This window comes from Hemicordylus capensis, chromosome 1 (assembly GCF_027244095.1).
Source record: "Hemicordylus capensis ecotype Gifberg chromosome 1, rHemCap1.1.pri, whole genome shotgun sequence".
In the NCBI taxonomy this organism is placed as follows: Eukaryota; Metazoa; Chordata; class Lepidosauria; order Squamata; family Cordylidae; genus Hemicordylus; species Hemicordylus capensis.
In genome coordinates, this window is record NC_069657.1 from 385,283,947 (window position 1) to 385,305,327 (window position 21,381).

Below are 21,381 nucleotides of genomic sequence, written 5' to 3' on the forward strand. Positions count from 1 at the left end.
AGGACTTTTTGGATTTATTTTTTTAAAAACCAACAATTTGTACAATCCACTTCAATTTAAATATACATATTCCTTCCACCCTGCCCTACATCTCTGCTCAATACCAAAGCCCTATGCCAAGTCATTCCAGGACAGATGATCTAAAGGCTGAGGCAGATAGGGGGGTATTTTACCCTTTTTTATGAAGGCAAAGATCACACTCTTCCATATGGGGGTGGAATGATGGTCTAAGGGGGGGGGGGCTTCAGTTCCAGACATTTTTGTAATTTTCTGCCATGAAACAAGCCACTTATAAGACTTTTTGGATGGGGGTTTTTAAATTAAAGAAAACAGTTAAAAACCAACAATTTGTCCAATCCATTCCAATTTAAAGATCAATATTCCTTCTACCCTGCCCTACACCTCTGCTCAATACCAAAGCCCTATGGCAAGCCAACCCCTAAATATTCAAGGTGGGGGGAATAACCACAAAAAGGAAATCACATCATACCTCCATTACTATTGCTGGGCTGGGCACAGGGTCTGCAGAGAACTTCTGCTGCTGGACACTCTCTACTGGCCTGCCTGCTTGCTTCTTTCCTGGGCTTCAGGGTGGCCTGCATGGAGGCCTCTCTGGAAACCCTGCCCACCCACCAAACAGCTGAGAGGTGGGGAGAGGCGGAGTTCTAGCAGTTTGCCTGGGAGCCTTTCAAGCTGCACACAGACACAAAAGATTGGCTCCAGCTGGGGCTGAGGAGAAAGATAAGTGGAAAGATAAGACTGAGGGAGAGAGGAGGGCAGGCTGTACTGCAGTGTGCCCAGAGGGGGACCTGTGTCATCGCGGGGCTTGGGGCAACTGCCCCAGTCGCCCTGCCCTAAGGACTGCCCTGGCTACATGGAATGTCACCCAGTATTATCTAAAGAAGAATATCATTACTTGCAAATCAAAAACAAAAAGAAACAACAGATTGCTTCCTGGACATCTTCCATGACCATGCTCATTTAGTTTAGCAATTCTCCATCTAGGAAAGAGGGTGGTGCATCAAACACATCCAGGTAATGTTGTGTACTGGGAAGAGTACAGTGCATAGAACAAGAAAACAAGAAGACTATGGAAAAGATTCTGGCTGCAACCAGGGCTGGCCCAACGATTTTTGGCACCCAAGGCGAGGCCTGACTGCTGCCGACCCAAACCCATAGCCTGGTTGCTGTTGCGCCCACTGCCCCATAGCCTGGCCACTGCTGTGCCCACTGCTCCATCCCCTCTGCTGCATCCACTGCCCCATTCCAATTGCCATACCTGCCTCCTCATCCCCATCCCTGTGCTCACCTCATCCCTGTTCCCATCACCACCTTCTCTACTGTCTGCCGGCCAGTTATGTTGCCGCTAGTGAGGCCTCTAATTGCCATGGTATGTTGTACTCACGTTATGTTGTACTCATGTTATGTGGGTATGTTGTACTCACATTATTACAATCCGCTATGGCAGTTAGAGGCCATGCTGGAAGTAGAAGCAGCTGGCAGGCAGAAGAGGAGGAGGAGGCAGGCAAGTGGGGGCAGCAGAGAATGCAATGGCAGGCACCCAGCAGGGCGCCCTGTAGGGTGATCTGGCCCTGTACCCAAGCCATTGGAGCCCCTCCCTGCTTGGCACTCTTGGCGACTGCCTAGTGGATAGGCCAGACCTGGCTTCAGCTACTTTCGTTCTTACAGAGTCAAAGATTCTTCTAGTTCTAATGCTTTACAAGAGTAAAGAGAAAGTTAAAGGGTGGGGGGACACAAGCTATAGAAAGCTATTCATGGCTGCTAACGCATTAGCACCATACCGCTGAATCTCAGTAGTGTGAAGATGAGATCTCTCACTTCTGTGGCCTGAAAAGCAGCAAGCTGTGAAGCAGCACACACCTCTGACATGAAAAAGACCTATACTGCTCAGTTTGCTAAGTGCAATTGCAAAGGATTTGAGAAAACATTTGTCCATTGCCAAAAGAAACAGTTGCCAGACAATATTTATGTTGAGTTTTGAAAATTCCTACTACTAATATGTTTATCTACCATGTATTTTATAAAGTGTTTGCAATCTTTATTGTGTTTGCCCAATAAAATAGCCCAATAAAATAGGTCATCATTTCACAGATGGGATTGAGGCTGGGGGAAAAGTGGCTCTTGGCCAAAGAATGAGTCTCCTCTATTGGTGGGGCTTGAACTCAATTCTTTGATTCAAACCAATCTCCTATCATCAGTATTGGCTCTGAGCCCATGATGGAACTAAGCATAAATAGGTGACAGCAGAAAGCTAGAAATCTTGAGTGCTGTCTTGAAAGGGGTTTTCCACAAGAGATGTCTATAAAAAGAAGTGAGAGTGGGAAGAGAAAAAATGGGGAAGGTTATGAAAGGGGAAGGAAAATGACGAAATGAACAGCAGTAAGTGGAAAGGCTGGAGATAGGCTGCATAAAATTATGATTGGAACAGGAAGTGACAACATAGTTTGAAGGCAGGATAATTACACATACGTTGGTCAAATGGTAGAAAGTACTGAAAGGTACAAGAGATGTCTATGAACAGCAGATTGTGAGTTTTGCTACCCATTTCTACTTGCAACGTTCTTCTTCCTCAACCTGCTGCTTCCAGACAGCTTTTAAATACTTATTTACATACTGAAAACAAATAGTGCAGCATGTCTGTTTTTCTTTATAACATGGCAGATATACGTCATTGATTTTTAATCAGCACTGATAAGAGCAAATGTGAACAGGTTTCATACTCTAGTCTAGAGACAGCATGGGTTTCTCTTGTTACAAATGGCAAAGCATCATTGAGCACTCAGCACTGGCATAACTTGTAGCGTCCCATCCATAAACGATTCCTTTTTGGTATTCCATAGTGATAAATTCTGGAGGGGTAGCCATCTTAGTCTGTTGCAGCAAAACCAATAAACTGTCTCATGGCGTATTCAGTGTATTGACGAATAGCATTGACAAGCCAGTGTACTGAGTCACACAGTGGGGCTATTCGCACGCACAGGCAAAACCGGGTTAAGGAAGCCCAGGCCAGTTTTGCCGCTGTGTGCGAACCACTGGGAGCCATACAGCTCTCAGCAACGGCACGGCAGCAAACCCTCTCAGGGAGCCTGCCACTTAGCCTGGGTTTGGGGTGTGAAAGCACCCTTAACCCAGGCTAACAGCTCATGTGTCGGTGCTGCACAGATCCGCGTGGCACCTACACTCAAGTAGCCTCCCAGCTAGTGCTGGGAGGATGCCTATAATGCACTGCACAAAAGCTTTATAGAATTATAGGCATTCCAGGAGCTGGGAAGATGCATCCCAGCCCCTGACCATCCTTGTAGCCAGCAGTAGCAGGCAATTGTCTGGATGGATCATCTGCCTGCCCAGTTAGGAGCCCTTGATTGTCTGCTGGGGAGGTAAGCACTTTAAGGCTTCTTCCCCTGCAGGTTGTAGCCTTTGGGCTCAGGGTATTTGGGCACACAGTGTATTGAGGCACACAGGCTAGAGTCTACTTTGTCAGATTTTAATAAAAGGATTCTAACTAGGCTGGCAGAGTGGCTCAATGAGCTGCCAATCAAGAGAAAAGTTCCTCCTTCCCTCCTGCAAATAGAACCCGGAGTGTGTGTTTGGGGGAGGAAATGGCATTTTTTGGCAGTTAGTCTTCTGAGAGAATTCTGGCAGTTATCTCTGAGGGGAAAAAGCCTTCAGAGAGGTGTCAGCTGTGTTGAAAGGAAGCCTAGGGCCTGTTACAGTATTATTAGGCTGTGTTTTTAGTGTATTTCCTACTGAGAGACAGAGAAGCAAAGATGCATTACCATATTTACCCGAATAGAAGGTGACTCAGAATTTAAGGCAATACCTTAAAAGATAGAAGTTAAATACAGGTTATACCTGTATTTACCCAAATGAAAGAGGACTCTGAATTCGAAACAACTCCCTATATTTAACAGGAAAGAACGGGGAGGGGGGACTCATCTTGGATTTGGGTAAATACAGTATAACTACTGTTAACATTTGGGTTTAATCAACTTTAAATATGCCTGTATGTTTTACTTTAGTTTCCATATAACCCTTTAGTAACTTGAAAAAAACCCAACATCTAGTATTACAGAAACCTTGCCTTGAAGAGCTGTTGAGAATTCCTCTAAAGGTGTCTTGCCCACAATGCCTTTTACCCAATCACATCTAGGTATCATTGATATAAACTTAAACAGGTGTTTCTATATAAACCTGGATCCCTAGGTGAAAAGGTGTGTGGTCCGTGGTGGCAGCAAATCTACTATTCAGAACTGATATTTTAAGAGGGTTGCCCAATAAAAAAGGGCCCTCTCACCCCATAGAAAGTGGGCCACGACATTCAGATCTATGAAGTGATCACCTAAGTGAGTAGCTATATCTCTATGAAACAAATGCCAATGCTATCATTATAGCAGGTTCAAGAACAAACGTTTAAAAAGCACAAAGAAGTACCTGTTTAATAAATAATAATGTATTTACCTGGATCTTCTATAGATAAATTCTTCGTTAACCACTGAACAATGTCTGAACCTAGAAAGAAAATTATAATATTATTAAAAATGCACTTTCTTTATTGTAAATTTGTTTAATTAATAGACATTTTAATAACAAGAAGCATTCCCCAAGAGAGCCAGTTTTAATTATATTTCAGCATTAGGACTGTCTTGGGGAAATGCATCATGTTAGTACTATAGGCATTCAAACTAAATTGGCCATTACTAAGTCCCATTTAAATTTATGACTTGTTAGTCATTATGTGTCCTATTGATTTCAATGATGCTTAGTCATGACTAACTAGTCTGGATCAGCATACTGTAATAATAGTTCAGCAGGAATCTCTCCTGCACAAGCCCTGTTGCAGTAATGTTAAAATAAACAGGAGCTGCCCATGAATGGCATACGGTCTGTTTATTTCAATGAGGCTTACATGGGCTCAGTGTTAAGAGTTTTTAGCTCAAGAACCTTGATGCACAATTCCAAAATGGAGGCACTGGCACCAAATTGCAATGAACTACATTCCCATGATACTATTTTCAAGTATTGTGTGTACATCTAGAAATCAATCTAAAAAAAATGCTGAGAATATTAAAATGTTGAGAAAAATATCCGGATTATAAGAATGTTTTTGTAAGGAAACACATTGCCCCTGAATACAGAATTTGTTTCTTTCTTGGCTTTCACAAAATAGTTCATCATCATCATCATCTTTATTACGGTCACTGACCAAAAAATAAACACATAATGATCATTCAGGAGAAAACTAAAAGACAGTTACACAATTAAAGACTAAAATAATATGCTGATCTACTAAACATTGGGGGTGTTCACATGAGCAGCCCTACCCGAGCTTGCACAGTCCTACCTGGGTAGGGCTGATCATGTGGGGCACCAGGATTGAGCCCGATCCCGGCACTGCCCTGCCGGGTAGCCCGAGTACTCTCTCTGAGCTTTTTACCAAGGTAGAAGAGTGTGAGTGCACCCTTCTTCCCTAGTCCCTGGTTGTGTGGCAGCATAGAGCTGGGCGGCTAGAACTTCCAGCAGTGGGGAAACACCCCCCCCCAATCAGTGGCACACCTAGGTGATTTTGGTGCACAGACCGTATCCACCATGAGGCCCCACTGCTGCGATACCCCCACCACCATGAGCCTCCCTCCCACCGCAGGCTTCCCCCTGCCACGAGGCCAAACCACCAATTTTTTCAATAATTCTTGCCACTGGGGTGGGGGTGAGCAGAACAGACCTCCCCAGACTTCCCCCATGGTGGCGGCATTGGCAGTAGCAGATGGAGAGCCAGCGTGGTGTAGTGGTTAGAGTGCTGGACTAGGACCGAGGAGACCAGAGTTCAAATCCCCATTCAGCCATGATACTAGCTGGGTGACTCTGGGCCAGTCACTTCTCTCTCAGCCTAACCTACTTCACAGGGTTGTTGTGAGGAGAAACTCAAGTATGTAGTACAGTGCTCTGGGCTCCTTGGATGAAGAGCGGGATATAAATGTAATAATAATAATAATAATAATAATAATAATAATAATAATAATAATAATAAATAATAATAATTAATAATGGAGTGGAAGCGGGCCCTGGGCCTGACCATCGTGATGCTCTTTTCCAACTGTGCAGGAGCACTGGAGTGTCTCGCAGTTCTCAGGGGCTGCTGGGCTGGATGGTCAGGCACAGCCGCCACTCCGGCATCACTACTGCCACCACCATGGGGGGAGCTGCTCAGCTCACCCCCCCACCCCCGGTGGCTAGAATTATTGAAAAAATTGGACGTTCGGCCTCACAGCGGGGCAGCAGTGGAAGGTGTGGGTTGGCAGCAGGAGGCACAAGAATCTGGGTGGTTCACAATCTAAAACACAAAAATTAAAACACTGACACAATGTAATCAGTTTACAATACAGATAAAAACTCTAAAACTTAAAACTATAAACTGAAAGTCTGGTTAAACAGGTATGTTTTCAGGTCCTTAAAAACATCCAGAGAAGGGGAGGCTCTAATTTCATTAGGAACTGCATTCCAAAGTCCTAGGGCAACCCTAGAAAAGGCCCAGTTTCGAATCACCACCAACCAAGCTGGTGGCAACCACAACCTGACCTCCCCAGATGATATTAATAGGTGGTGGTGGAGATCATGAAGAAGAAGGTGCTCTCTTAAATATCTTGGACCAAAGCCATTCAGGGATGTGGGAGGCTGCGGTCTGCTCCCCCCGCCCACTCCCTCAGTGCTCTCAGAGCCGTCATGAAGAAGAAGGTATTCTCTTAAATACCTTGGATCCAAGCTCCTCAGATGATCTTAATAGACCTCCCCAGATGATCTTAATAGGCAGTGGGGTTCATGAAGAAGAAGGCATTGTCTTAAATACCTTGGACCCAAGCCATTCAGGGATGTGGGAGGCCACAACCCCCCTGCTCCCTCAGAGCTCTCGGAGCTGTTGTGCGCTGGGTGTGTAGTGCAGGTAAGCCAAAGAGCAGTGTAGATCATGTGGGGGAAGGATGGCTCCAGCCCTCCCCAACCAGGTAATCTTTGTTTGTGTGAACAACCTTAATATAATAAAACCAGACTAATGATATGATACTATCCTGTTAATTAAAATCCTAAGGAAACATTAACAACATGAATTCTACTAAAAAATATCAGATAAAACTTGGCTACATTTTAAAAAATCTCATCTTTCAGTTCAGACAAAAGATAATGAACATAAAAATAATCTGAATGGCCAGGAAAATCTGTGCACAATTCCAAAATGGAGACATTCGAGGCTGCACACGGACTTCTGAGAGGTGCAGTGCCATGCTCAGAAAAGCAGCAGGGTGGTGGAGGAGCAGATAAGGACCTGCTTTACTCATGCTTAAAGATACCACTCTCTTCCCCGTCAAAACAATTTGGCAGGCCATGCTGAATCAATTCCCTACTAGATGCACCAAATCAATTTGTGCACATCCCTATTTTTGCAAGAGTACAGGTAATTGTGGCTTAAAGCGGTTTGTTTGTTTGTTTGTTTGTTTGTTTGTTTGTTTGTTTGTTTATTACACATTTATTCTGCCCCACACCCGTGCCTCAATGGTTCTCAATGATAAAACAGTTAAAAACACACATAAAATAACATAAAAACAATTAAAAACTAAAAATTTAAAAATCAATCACAGAATTAAAATCTATACATTATTAAGAAGCTGAAAAAGCCTGAGTAAAAAAAAAGGGGGTTTTAAATATTTTCTAAAAATTGTCAGAGATGAAGAGGATCATATCTCAATAGGGAGCGCATTCCACAGTCCCGGGGCAGCAACCGAGAAGGCCAGTCTTTGTGTGGCCACCAGACGAACTGGCGGCAACTGGAGACGGACCTCCAGAGATGACCGCAATAGACGGTAGGGCTCATAATGAAGAAGGTGTTCTCTCAAATACCCAGGGCCTAAGCTGTTTAGGGTTTTATAAGTTATAACTAGCACTTTGTATTTTGCCCAGAAACCTATCGGCAGCCAGTGTAACTCTATCAACAGAGGTGTAATGTGGTCTCTCCAAGATGACCCAGAGATCAACCTGGCTGCCGCATTCTGAACCAACTGAAATTTCCAGACTACGTACAAAGGCAGCCCCACGTAGAGCGCATTACATAAGTCAAGTCTGGAGGTTACCAACAAATGTACCACTGTTTTGAGGTCATTGGTCTCGAGAAACGGGCGCAGTTGGCATATCAGCCGGAGCTGATAAAAAGCAGTAGTTACTTCAGTAGTACTAAATAACCTGAAATACAGTACTCCAGTTTAACAGCTCTGTACATCAGGAATCCACCATTTCTCATTTTCACTCTTCAGCTTTATCAAGTAAGGACAGAGTTGTCCCCACAAAATGCATTATATGTAAATGCAAAGGTGAATTTTATGACACTACCATATTTAAGGCATGTGGCAATGATAACCTATTCTACCAGTTTGTCCTAATTATTTCCCATGCTTTTTAAAAGTAAAGGTAATACAGATAAAGCAGGGTGCCTTTTTTGGTGTTGCTATCTTCTGTCTATATATTTGATTCTCTAAGACGTATCCGTGGCTAAGCTCATGTGTGGCAGCTCTCGCGAAAGTTCTCGAGCAGCTGCCAGATAGCCACGGGTACGAGCAAGAAAATGGTGGCGGTGGCAGCAGCTGGCCAGCTGGCGGGGAAAGAATGGTGGTGAATGGCCACCGCTGCCAGGCAGAGAAAGCGGCCAGCAGGCAGGCGAGAAAACTGTGGTGGCAGGTAGGTGGCGGAGAGGGCGGCACATTCCTTCTTCGGCCTGCCTGCCGGCCAAAATTAAGGATGTACTGGCAACCGGGGAAAGTGGCGGGGAGGAGAAGTGGCAGCCCGGCTGGCTGGGAGAAATGCGGGGGGGGGGGAACGAAATGGGACTGAAGGAGGGGAGAACAAAATGAGGCTGAAGGCAGGGTGAATGAAATGGGGCTGGGTGGGAGAAACAGGGAGAACTAGGGGCACAGATGCTGCACGAGGTCAGCTAGTTATAAGTAATTATGATTGCCACATCTATTCAGTTGAACTCCACTAAGCTTATTCTATATTTTACCTCATTTAATATAAATCTACATTGCACAAAAATGATTATACAAAATTAGCAGGCAAGATTCCTAAATTATATAGGTCTTATAATTATCTCTCATGCAGATAAAATATTTACTCCTGTATCAATACACTAGCTGATTACAGTTACTTATCAGTGATTAAAATAAACTGGTTTTCATTTATATCAGTGTAAACCTAGAGATACCTAGCGATCAAAAGCATTAGCACAGCACAGACATACTTATATCCATTTTTCAAATGTGCAGGTATTTATATGTTTGGGTTTGCAAATAGTGTGTATAAAATATAGATATATGTTATATTGTAAACTGCCCTGAGCCACTTTTGGAAGGGCAGTATATAAATCAAATAAATAAATACATCATATTTTATTTGGAGCATTTGAAAAGTCAAAAATAATGATACATCTAATATGAATAACTTGTATAGAATTAGCTTTGTTCCAGTCATTTCTAAATTTTAATAAGATCTAAAAACATTGTGTACTTATAAATTATCCTGACCTGGCAGAATATATTTGATTAAAACAAACATCATTCCAAATTTTTGTTTCAGACATTATCAGTATTAGTAGAACTTGCATATATGAATGAATGACAGAAAAGTAAGAATATTTCAGTTCAAGTAGTAAAAGACAAAGCCATCCTACAATGGACTAGCCTTTCCTAATGTACAATATTCTAATGCATTATTATGCAATTCCACTATACTCTATGGTTGAGCTAGTAAAGGCAATGATAAGCTTGATTAGTATTTAGATGTGCAAGCTGTCTCAATATCAGTAATGTATTGGAAAGGAAAAGACTACTGGAAACAAATAAAAATTAAAACGTGTTTGTCGCTTTTGAAAACATGGGATCAGCTTAAAAACAGAGTAATGCTATGCATGGGTGTCTGCAGGCCCTTTTAAGGGGGATGGGAGGGTGGCAGACAAAGCCTGCAAACCTATTCCTACTTACCTGGAAGTATGACCCGCTGAATTCAATGGGACTTACTCAATTTGGGGGTGGGTGGGCTGGCACTGGCAAAAACAGTAGATCATACACAAGCCATTTCCCCTCTGCACTGAACAGAGGACGAAAAGGCAAGATAGGAAGCTTTTGAAGAAACTTTCCCTTCCAAGCCTTCTCCTTTTGAACCCCTCCTCACGTTTTGGGGTGAAACTTTTGCATACTGCTAATGAATATAATTTTTTTAAAGTAGAAGTCGCTGCTTGGAATGCAGAGTTTTTATCTTTTCTTTCCTTTTTTAAAGAAATGTTGTAATAAACCCCAGATCTCAGATTTGGATCAAGAGCACCACTGTGAGCATCAGGGACTTTGATTCCCTACTGAGCTCTCTGAATAAATACATTTCTCATTTTTTGTCATTTAGTGTATTCAACCATCCAGCTATACTCTTAGATGAACCAGATGACTGAAACTCCTTATTTCAGGGAAATCAACACTCAGAAGCAGCTGTGAATATGCTATGAGAAAGGTTATCAATGTGCAAATTGCAGAGTGTTACTGATGCTTTTTAGAGAAAGAGATTAATTGAGACTAAGAGTGGGATATAACTTGAGAGGAAATATTATGTGGGAAAGTGGCAGTATTCTGACATTATTAATGGATAAAAATAGCCTCAGTATCTTAAGTTTCTATTGTGCTTCCAGTCTAACCTCCTCTCCTTTTCTTAAAGGAGGAGTTGTGAAAATTTGTATTCAGCTAACAGGAGCTGGACTGCCTCCGGAGAGCAAGAGTTTTTGCACATGTGCTAAAGTGCTAAAACAATGGCTGACGTCCCACAAGTTTACGAGGACAGCACAAGAGCTCTGTCCTTGCAAGAATCTAACTGCATGTGTGGTTTGCCCCTCATCTGCATCACACAGGGAGGGAGCAGCTACTTTTACTTCCCTTCCCACAAAACCCCTTTTTGCATCCAGGAATATGTCTGCAAGGGTTGTACAGCTCTTGCTCCACCTTCATAATACTGTGGGGCATATCAGCCAGAACTATACCTATCCTTGGAATTCATTGAAGTGGTTAAACACTGTAGAGTTAGGTAAAAATAAGTGAGTTGCTTGTGTACTTTAAAAGAAAGTAAAAAAGAAAACCATAATTTCCTTTTGTAGTAATCAAATATCAGATCTGTTCATGAGAAATGCCTGTTCCCCTGTCAGTGTTCTCAGCACCAGCAGAGTAGCAATCTCTTTGTGAGAAGTTCCTTAAGACTCTTTTTCATAATAATTCTTGTTCATATATTCTCTTTATTATTGTTAGCACATTACATAAAAACAAATGTCACTGCTAAACTACCTTGATTTCAAATTCAAAGCGAAAACACAACTTTCCCAACTGAAGAGAGGAAAGTTCAGACTGTTCTGAATGGGATTGCACTCCCCCGAGGGAGCAGATAAAAAGCTTAGATTCGCCCCTGGATCCAGCAGTGCTCCTGGCTAAACAGGTGGTAGTCATGGCCAAGATTGTCTTCATAGATCCACTTCAAGAAAGCAGATCTGGCCAGTATCACCCTTGCTTTGGTCATGTTGTGCTCAGATTACTGCAATGCACTCTACATGGGGCTGCCAATTCAGAAGTAGAGGTGTGCACTGACCGTTTGGCATGGTTCGGTCTCAATTCGAACCAAATTTAGACTGAACCACGGGTATGCGAACTGGTTCAGTTACACCAATCGGCTGATACTAAATTGTTTAATGGTGAAATCCAAAACAGATTGTGGGGAGCTCCAAACAGACCTCTCCAAACTGGGTAAGTGGGCAATAAAATGGCAAATGAGGTTCAAGATAAGTAAATGTAAAGTGATGCACATTGGGGCAAAAAAACCCTCCAACTTGATGGATCATGGGGTTGTGCTGGATAACTAATTGAAGATGTAGCTCAGTGTACAACTGGGGCTTTTTAGTTTTTAAAAAGGCGACTAAGGGGAGACGTTATAGAGAGCTATAAAATTATGCATGGTGTGGAAAGAGTGGATGGATATTTTTCTTCCTCCCTTGTGCAAGAACCAGGGGTCATCCCATGAAACTGATTACCAGGAAATTTAGGACCAACAAAAGGAAGTACTTTTTTACATGGCACATAACTAATCTTTGGAATTCTCTGCCATGGGATATGGTGATGTCTATCAGCTTGCAAGGCTCTAAAAGGGGCTTAGACAAATTCTTGGTGGGCAGGCCTTTCAATGGCTACAAGTCTGATGGCTATAGTGTGTCTCCAGGTTCAGAGGCAAGATGCCTCCAAATACCAGTTGCAGGGGAGCAACAGCAGGAGAGATGGCATGCCTTCATTTCTTGCCTATGGGCTTCTTTGAGGAATCTGGTAGGCCACTGTGTAGAACAGAATGCTGGACAAGATAGGCCTTGAACCTAATTCAGCAGGTCTCTTCTCATGTTCTTATTTTCTTAAAAGAATAGAACTAACCATCAGTTGCAAATATATTGATCCCATTCTGTCAAAGGGATTCCCTCTCCCCAGTGTCAAGACATATCTAAGTCACTTACAGGCAAGTAGTGACCTTAATGGTAGCCAGGGGACAAACTGCAGCCAGGGGGCTTCCATTCTTTCCTTCGAGCACACGCCCCAAACCATGTCCCCCCCCTGGACATGCACCCCAAGCCATGCCCCTAGGCCATGAGCAGAGGCCCAAAATGAGATGGGGTGCAGAGCTCCAATAGTGCTCGCAGTAGTGAGGGGGGAGGTGGAGGAGAGAGCTCCTTCCATAGGCCCGCCTGCAGCGCAAATGACAGGTCAGGCCATTATGTATGTGCACAGAGGCACAAAATGGGCCGAAAATGGCCTGACCTGCCATTTGGACAGCAGGCAGGCCCATGGAAGTAGCTTTCATCACTATCTTGGCCACCATCTGCAATGGTGGCGGAGACGGCAGCAGGAGCTCCTTCCATGGGCCCGTCTGCATCCCAAATGGCAGGCCAGGCCCATGGAAGGAGCTCTCGCCACCGCTGCCTCCCCACTCACTGCTGTGAGTGAGAACCACACCCCGCACTCTATCTCTACTAAATATTTTTAAAATATTTTTAAAAAGCAGAAGATGGCAAGAAGGGGGGACTGGCCTTGGGGGCCCTTTGGAGGCCTCTCAGACCCTGTGGGCCAGGGGACATTTGTTCCCCCTTGTCCAAAAGACCATACACCTATGGTCATTTATTTTTAGAGATGTGCAATTCGATTCACTAATTGCATAATGCTATTGGTTACTTTCTCCATAAAATTCCACTGGGAGCCCATCTACACCAGGTGATTTTTTAAAAAAATCATTGTGCTAGGTTCTTCTAATGAAGCTGGCACTTATAATTAATATATTCCTGAGGCAATTCATGTAGTTTTAAAGTAGTAAACCAATATTTAATGGAATATACTGAGGGATTTTCTGAACAATATAACTTTATATAACTATGACACAAATTGTTCAGTAACTTTCATATAACTATGATACAAATTGCTTAGTAACTTTTTGAGTTAACTACTATTTTATCTACATATATTTCTGTTAGAATTAATTACCAATTACGGTATAATCAGAGATTATTAATTTCATGAGGACTTTTCCTGGCTTAATACTACAGTATGTGGTGTGGTTTTTTGTTTTTTAAAATGTCTGGCAAATTATATGAATGTTTCAAAGGCTTAGCATGTATTTTTGAACTGTTGTCTTACACAATCTTGTAATTTTTTAAAACCAAATTTTTAATTTTATTTTTAATAAATACAGCTGTGCAACAATGGAAAAGAACAAAAGAAAAACTCAAATACCAGCCAGAAATTGAGAGCCACTTGAGTTTACCTGCAAGTCTTGTGATCTTTCATGCTTCACCTAACTTGTTCATCTATCTAGTGTTTTCCTCCTGAGGAAAAAACTTTTTTCTTTTTTCTTTTAACCCATCAGCCAGGCCTGACAATAAGCCAAAGGGAAAGCTGAGGCAGCTCAGGGTGTAAGGTTTTGCTTTCTGGGAATGGATAACCTGTTGCTGGCTTATGATCATCCTCTGCTGCTCTTCTAACTCCATCAAATGCTCAACCTGTATATTTGTGGATGAACCAAATATTACAGAGACACATGAGCCTCCAGTGATCTCTTTTCCAGATGATGCCAGAATCCAAGTAGTTTTGCACTTCTGAAACTTCTCACACCTCAGAGAATGGGTTGGAGGGCGGTGTAACAATATTTTAAAATTTCAAAGGAGATGCAGTAATGCATGAAAATAGTAATTTCCCATTAATCCGTAAGAAGAAGAATCACCACATCTTTTAATAAGATGAATCAGGTGAAATTCTCTGTTTGCCATTTTGCAGCTCAAACAATTAAGTAAAATCTTTAAAAGTTTAAAGTGTGTGAGATAAAGAGCAGATAGAGTACAATAGCATTTACTAAACTTCAGACTTTCAGCTGATCCTGCAGAAGGGAAAGGGATTCCCTGCCATTCAAGTAATTCTTCCAACTTAAAAGCAAAATAATAATAAAAAATTAAAATAATTTAATTCCAGAAATAATTCTCTGGAAATAATTCTCCCCGAAAAAAAACTGAGTTGGTACTGTAGCCATGGGCATACAACCAGATGCACACCTGTTTAAGGGACATGGGTCCAAGCAGGCATGATAACACCACCCATGCAATCTCCCGTGTGGAATGTGGGAGGATTACTTTCTGCAGAAGCCTCCATATTTCCAATGAAAACAATCAACTGAATCAGGAGCTTCTTGGTCTACATGGCAAAAGCATTGCCTAAATACAGCAGTCAGGTTGGTCACAGAATCATCTCCAAACAGAGGTGTACCTAGGTAATTTTGGAGCCTGGACCTAAAGGCATTTGGAGGTCAGCCTCCCCTGCAAATAAAGCATCATCATGCTTGGCCAGGCAACCACACCACCTGAGACAGACTAAAGAGGATTTGGGGGCCACCAGGGACTGTGGAGGCCCTGGACTTTGGCCTAGAAGTTCAGGGGTAAGAGCGCCTCTGTCTCCAAGAGTCCATCCATACTACTTTTATATTAAAAGAACTACACTAGCTATAAATATGTCTCCAGGCAAAATACAAAGTGCTGGTTATAACCTAAACAGCTTAGGCCCAGGGTATTTATGAGAGCTCCGCTGCCCAATGAGATCATCAGGAAAGGTCCATCTGCAGTTGTCACCAGGTCATCTGGGGGCTACTCAGAGACAGGCCTCCCCTGTTGCCATCCCAAAGCTTTAGAATGCACTCCCTGGTGAAATAAGAGCCTCCCCATCAGTGATCCCTCCAACAGGGATTCCCAGATGTTGTTGATTACAACTCCCAGAATTCCCAGCCAAAGGGCATTGCAGCTGGGGATGCTGGGAGTTGTAGTGAACAACGTCTGGAAATCCCTGTTAGAGGGAACAGTGCTCCCCATCTCTGACAGCTTTTTAAAAGACTCTCAAGAGCATTTATTCACCCAAGCTTTTAACTAGAATTGTTGTGTTAAACTGCTTTTAATATTTTAATTGTTGTTTTAATTTGTCTTGTTTGTTGTAAACTGAACAGAGACATAAATCTGGAGCAGTATACAATATACAAAATATAACACCATATTTACCCAAATCAAAGATGACTCTGAATTTAAGATGACCCTGCCCCTAAAAAATACAGGTTAAGTACAGGATATATGTGTTTACCTGAAAGGAAGAGGGCTCTGAATTTGACCCCCCTGGTTTCTAACATTAAAGGACTTTGGTGGAGTGAGGGGGGGACCTAGTCCTGGATTCAGGTAAATACAGTGAGTGAGTGAGTGAGTGAGTGAGTGAATGCTTGGACTCCTGGGGGCAAACCACTCAAGTATGCAGCACAGAAGAATGAAGCAGGATTGCTTTTCCAGGATAGCATCACCTCCCAGGCAGCCCATTGGTTCCTCCTGAACTGATCAAGCTATAAGTGTTTCCAGGTCAATTAAATTCAAAGATCATAGATCAAACTGTTCAATTTCCCCATGACTGGGGATCGGCTATCGTGGTTCCGATTTTCAAGAAAGGCAGTAGGGAAGAACTTTCTAACTATAGGCCAATCAGCCTTTTAAATATTATAAGTAAACTCTACGCTAACCACCTATGTGTCAAACTTTGTGCTTGGATGGAGCATGAGTGTATAATTGAAGATGAGCAGGCAGGGTTTAGATCCAATAGATCTGTTCTAGATCACTGTTTAGTCTTGCAATATCTTGTGGACAAACAAATTAGGATCAGTAAAAGACCCCTGTTTGCCGCCTTTGTGGATTTTAAAATGGCTTTTGGTACAGTCTTTAGAAGCCTATTATGGACCAAACTGACTGATACATCTATTGATCAAAGGCTTTTGCTCTTGCTCATTAAATTGCATGAGAATTCCTCCTTAAGAGTGCGTTTGGATTCTGCCGGTAATCTTACTAACCCGGTTCCAGTCATGAAAGGTGTGCGTCAAGGGTGTGTATTGGCTCCTTACTTATTCAATTTTTACGTTAATGATTTGATCAAGCGCCTGCAGAAGTCTGATACTCATGCCCCCAAATTGGCCATTAAGATCCCAATCGTGATGTATGCTGACGATGCGGTTATTTTATCTCAAACCAGGGTCGGGCTCAAAAGAGCTTTAGATGTCCTAGCCTCGTACTGTAATGAGGTACAGTTAAAATTTAATTACAATAAATAACAAATTATGTTCTTTAAGAATGTTTCCAGGTCTTTGCCTGAGCAACAGCCTGTCTTCAGGAATGTGGAGAAATTTCTCCAAAATGGAAATTCTCTTGGAATTTCAGAATTCCTCCCCAGGAAGTTATTCGCACATGGCTTCATGCTGCGGGATAAATGTTGAGCAAAGCTATTTCAAATTATACTCGAAGCATTGAGGGAAGCAGCCCCTCCCCTCAGCTCTTGGGTTTTGTTTTGGTGCAAGTTCACATTGCATGCCTCCATGTTTTCCTTCTAGCCAATGAAGGGGGGAAGAGATATTTCTAAAGGCTATATCTGCATTTCTAAAGAGAGTATCCCTCTTATCATGCTAATAGGTCAGTGTCTCTCCCTATTTGCTCCAGCATTTTCAGAAAAAGTAGCTTAAAACCAGCATTTTAAAAACCCGGAAATACATTGAGATAAGCTAGAATTCAGAAGACAAATCCCGATTTGTGTGTGGAGTGCTTCCAAGGGACTTCAGGGTATGTTTGGCTTGTGTGTGAATTCACATACACTCTTCCGAAGGAGATTCGGGGTAACAGCTCTGTCTGTAAAGCCTCCTGGAGAACTTTTGGAAATTTTCAGCTTCTGCTCCCTGCTTCTCAGTCTGTATTCCCTGCTCCCTAATTTCCAGTTCCTGCTCCTTAGACAAATTATGCTGCTGTGTTGGGATTGCCTACCCAGCTACCATTTTATTTCCTCTGCCAGACCCCATCCTGCTGGGATGCTTGTTTCACTGCCCATGTACTGCAGCTCCTTTAGCTTAGCAGTTACAGTTTGCAGGTATTGTGGGTTGGCCTAGCTCTGAATCAACATACATAAGTACTCTATAAACTAACAGCAAATGAGCTTCCTCAGCTTCACCCCACTTTAATGGAGCTATGTGTGTGGTTTTTTAAACCAGCAACACAGCTCATAGTATAGTTTAATAGCTACTGTTGTTTTCCTGTCTCCTAAATGTCAGAACACTCTGCAAGAGGTCAGTGGAACAATACATGAATTTTAAGTATGTGCAGAGCAGATTCTGTTAAATTAGCTATTTACATGCTACATAAAATATGAGCCAGCTGTCTTAATTTACTTTAATAACAGCACAGAATAGAAAGCAGGTAATCCCAATGATTTCTTTACCAATCTTTTTTTCTTTTTGTCAGCCCACTTCCATACAAATCTAAACAAAGAAGCAAGGATAGCTAAGAAAGTATCATGTTTTCAGGAGTTTTCTATGGATCAATCCACCCCCATAATCACAGATGTGCCTGCCATCATGGGGAGGGCTTTTCCCTCTTTAGACAAGCCCCATCGAAACTGCGAGTGGCAGGGTGCGCAGGTGATTGATGTGGTGGGGGCAGAACTTCCTCCCCCTTTGCCCCACTGTATGTGGCTACAGAGGAGCCTTTGGATAACATCTGAATCAGGCTATAGACTCATAGAGCTGAAAGGACGTGGGAACTCTTCTAATCCAATCCCTGGCTCAATGCAGGACTTCAAGTTATTCTAGAAGGAATTTAAGAAGTTTAACCTCTTCACAATAAAAGTAGTTTGACTATCTAGGAGGGCTCTTCCCTCACTGGAGGCCTTCCAGTAGAGGCTGGCAAGCATACTGCAGACACCCTACCTCTTGATGTCTTATATAAAGTAGGGGGTTGGACTAGATGGCAAATAAGGACACTTCCAACATTTTAAAATTCAATTTTAATTACATTTTCTTAGGCAATTTAGGCACTTTTTAAAGTGGAAAGGCAGGATAAAAATCATCTTATACATACATATAAAAAACAGGAAAGTGAGGGCAAAAATTACTACAGTTGGGTGAGTTATGTCATTCTCTTCCCTTTCTTTCAGTTTGGTATTCCCACTAGCAGATTGCCATTTTTGCAGTAAGACTCTCCAGTGGTTCTGCTATTGCACAGTAATACTCTTCCTGGGTAACCATGCCCTCAAGTCATATATTATCTCACCCTAACATATGCTGTTTTCACCATCTTTGAGTTATTATGTTTTAAAGAAAGTGTTGCAAGACATTATATCAGATTCATTTACATTTGTGGTCTGAAAAGCAAATGGGGCGATTTCAAAGCAAATTGTGGTCTAAAGTAAATGGAACAATTCCATTGTGATACATTTAAATCCCAATGATTTCAATGGGACTTAGTTGCAATTAAATTTAGCTGGATTGTGGTCTTTAGGTGAAAGCCTCTGCTATGGTAGAGTTTTCCAAGAGTCTTTCAATATTTAAAATGTTTAACAAGTGATGCAAATTTAGGAATGTCCACCATGTAAAGCAGGGATTCTCAACATTGGGTCCCCAGATGTTATTGGACTTCAACTCCCATAATCCCCAACTAAAGGCCACTGGGGCTAGGGATTATGGGAGTTGAAGTCCAATAACATCTGGGGACCCAACATTGAGAATCCCTGATGTAAAGGATTATTAAAGGAGAGGGAGAGAGAGCCACTATTGCAGTATTTTCCCTTGGTTCCTTCAAAAATATAACTAACTCTCTCAATGCTGTATCATGACAAGTATATCTATACTGCTCCTTGATCTGTGTACTCTAATAATTGCCTATCCTGAGTTGCTTCCTCATAATGACAATCAGCCCAGCAGAAGGAGCAGAGAATCTAATCTGGGATCTAATCTTCCATCTAGAATGCTATCAATACCAACATTTAAAAACTGGTGTTTTAAATTTTTGTTGTCATTTATTTTAACGAATGTTTTAACTTTTTCTGTTTGCTTGTTTGTTGTAAACCGCTCAGAGACGTGAGTATTGGGCAGTATAAAAATATGTCAAATAAATACATAAACGAAATAAACATTTGATTAATTGTCATGTCCCCACCTGGAGCACAGAATTCAACCTAGAGGGGGCAGTTGGACCAGAGGAGCTAGCCCCTGGCCCAGTCCCAGCCCCAAGCCCTGATATCAGGCTGAAGCCTGAGCCAGCCAGCTGGGGGATCCTGGAACTAGAGACCCCAAAATGGGCACTCAATGAGCCTGACCTCAATGATTCAGCCTTTTCCTCAACAAGTATCTTGTGTCAGGAGGGACTTGATGGAGTGGAGGATGAGCGTTAGATTCTAGGCCAGAGGACTGGCCCTTTACATCTCTCTGCTGTACAAGGCAGAGAAACAGAGCCTTGGAGGGGCGGAGCTATTTAAGATCTTATTTCAGTGCTGGACTTTGAGCAACATGCTTACTTGGAGCTCTTTGGATGCCTCTCTACTTATTGTTTATTATTGTTGTTTTTGTTGTTATTGCAACTTTGATTAAAATTCCTTTTTGCTGTCTGACATTCCCCCCACCCTTGAACTCACCTTTGTATATTATTTCCCAAATACATGTTTAATGGATTGTTTGCACCAATTCTCATCTCCTGCTTCTTTATTTTGTGTGTATTTTCCAATGTCTGAATAGTTTTGACATGAGTTTCCTGTGGATCAGCAATGGGATGAGTCCAGAAATTGAGGCAGGGAGCAAAGGAACATTGGGGAGTCTGTGCAGATGTGGCGGCTTGCTATTTAAGGACCTGGCTTACCAAGGACACAAGCTTTTGGTACAAGCCAAAGGGCTCTTGGCCTTTGGCCCTTAGCCTGTTGTGCACAGCCTGTGATCAATAGCAACAGTTATATTCCATCTATGTGACTGCTTTATCTGATTCTTGGTAAAAAGAATTGTCCTACTGGAGAGAAGATGTTTTTTTAAAATGTTGGTAGGCTGTGAAAAGATCCTTATTTGCCTATTGGTTTCTGGTTGTTCAAATAATGGTCCGTATTAAACAAGGTTATAGGGATCTGGGGATTTCCCCTCCCTTGGAAAGTGATATGCCTCTGAGAAGCAAAAAACCCAAACTAAAATTCTATCCTTTTCTCCATTAAAGGGAGCACAAGACGCAGACACTAAGCCCCTTCCAAGTCTGTTTTGGATTGATCTTTGGACAACAGATTAAGCCAGCTAATGGTGCAGTGGGGAAATGACTTGACTAGCAAGCCAGAAGTTGCCAGTTTGAATCCCTGCTGGTATGTTAGCCAGACTATGGGAAACACCTATATCGGGCAGCAGTGATATAGGAAGATGCTGAAAAGCATCATCTCATACTGCGCAGGAGCTGGCAATGGTAAACCCCTCCTGTATTCTACCAAAGACAACCACAGGGCTCTGTGGTCACCAGGAGTCAACACTGACTCAATGGCACACTTTACCTTTACCTTGGACCATAGACTAGCCATATCTGAACTGCAAACAGATGATGGAACTATTGATCTGGCAACAGAAATTGCTCATGCTGAACGTATGTGTTGGTTAAGTAATTGGGAGAATCAGAAACATTTGGATAAATTTGTCTCTTTTGGAAGTTGGATTTCCCACATTCGCTACTTTAGCTTGGGCATATGTTCTGAATTTTTTAATCAGTCTACATCAACATTCAGCTTAAGATAGTTATTTAGTTCTAATGCTGATGGATACTTATACCAGTACTTGGCAGAAGAAATTTAATTGTAAAGCAAATTCAATGGGACTCTATCTCATTTAAGATATGATTATACAGAGGTGAAAACGCAAATAAAAAATAGATTGATAGATATGGATTTTCAGGAAACATTGAGAGAGGCAAATCATGGTTGT

At 42.2% G+C, this 21,381-nt stretch overlaps 1 protein-coding gene across 15 annotated transcripts in view; it reads right to left on the reverse strand.

The window, feature by feature from the left end:
• The window catches only part of RGS7 (regulator of G protein signaling 7), a 281,681-nt gene that overhangs the window by 70,952 nt on the left and 189,348 nt on the right, over nt 1-21,381 (reverse strand). For all 15 annotated transcript variants that reach the window (XM_053300907.1, XM_053300896.1, XM_053300935.1 and 12 more), the window contains one exon: nt 4,480-4,530. In XM_053300907.1, coding sequence (XP_053156882.1) covers nt 4,480-4,530 — 51 coding nt within the window. The remainder of the gene's footprint in view (nt 1-4,479; nt 4,531-21,381) is intronic.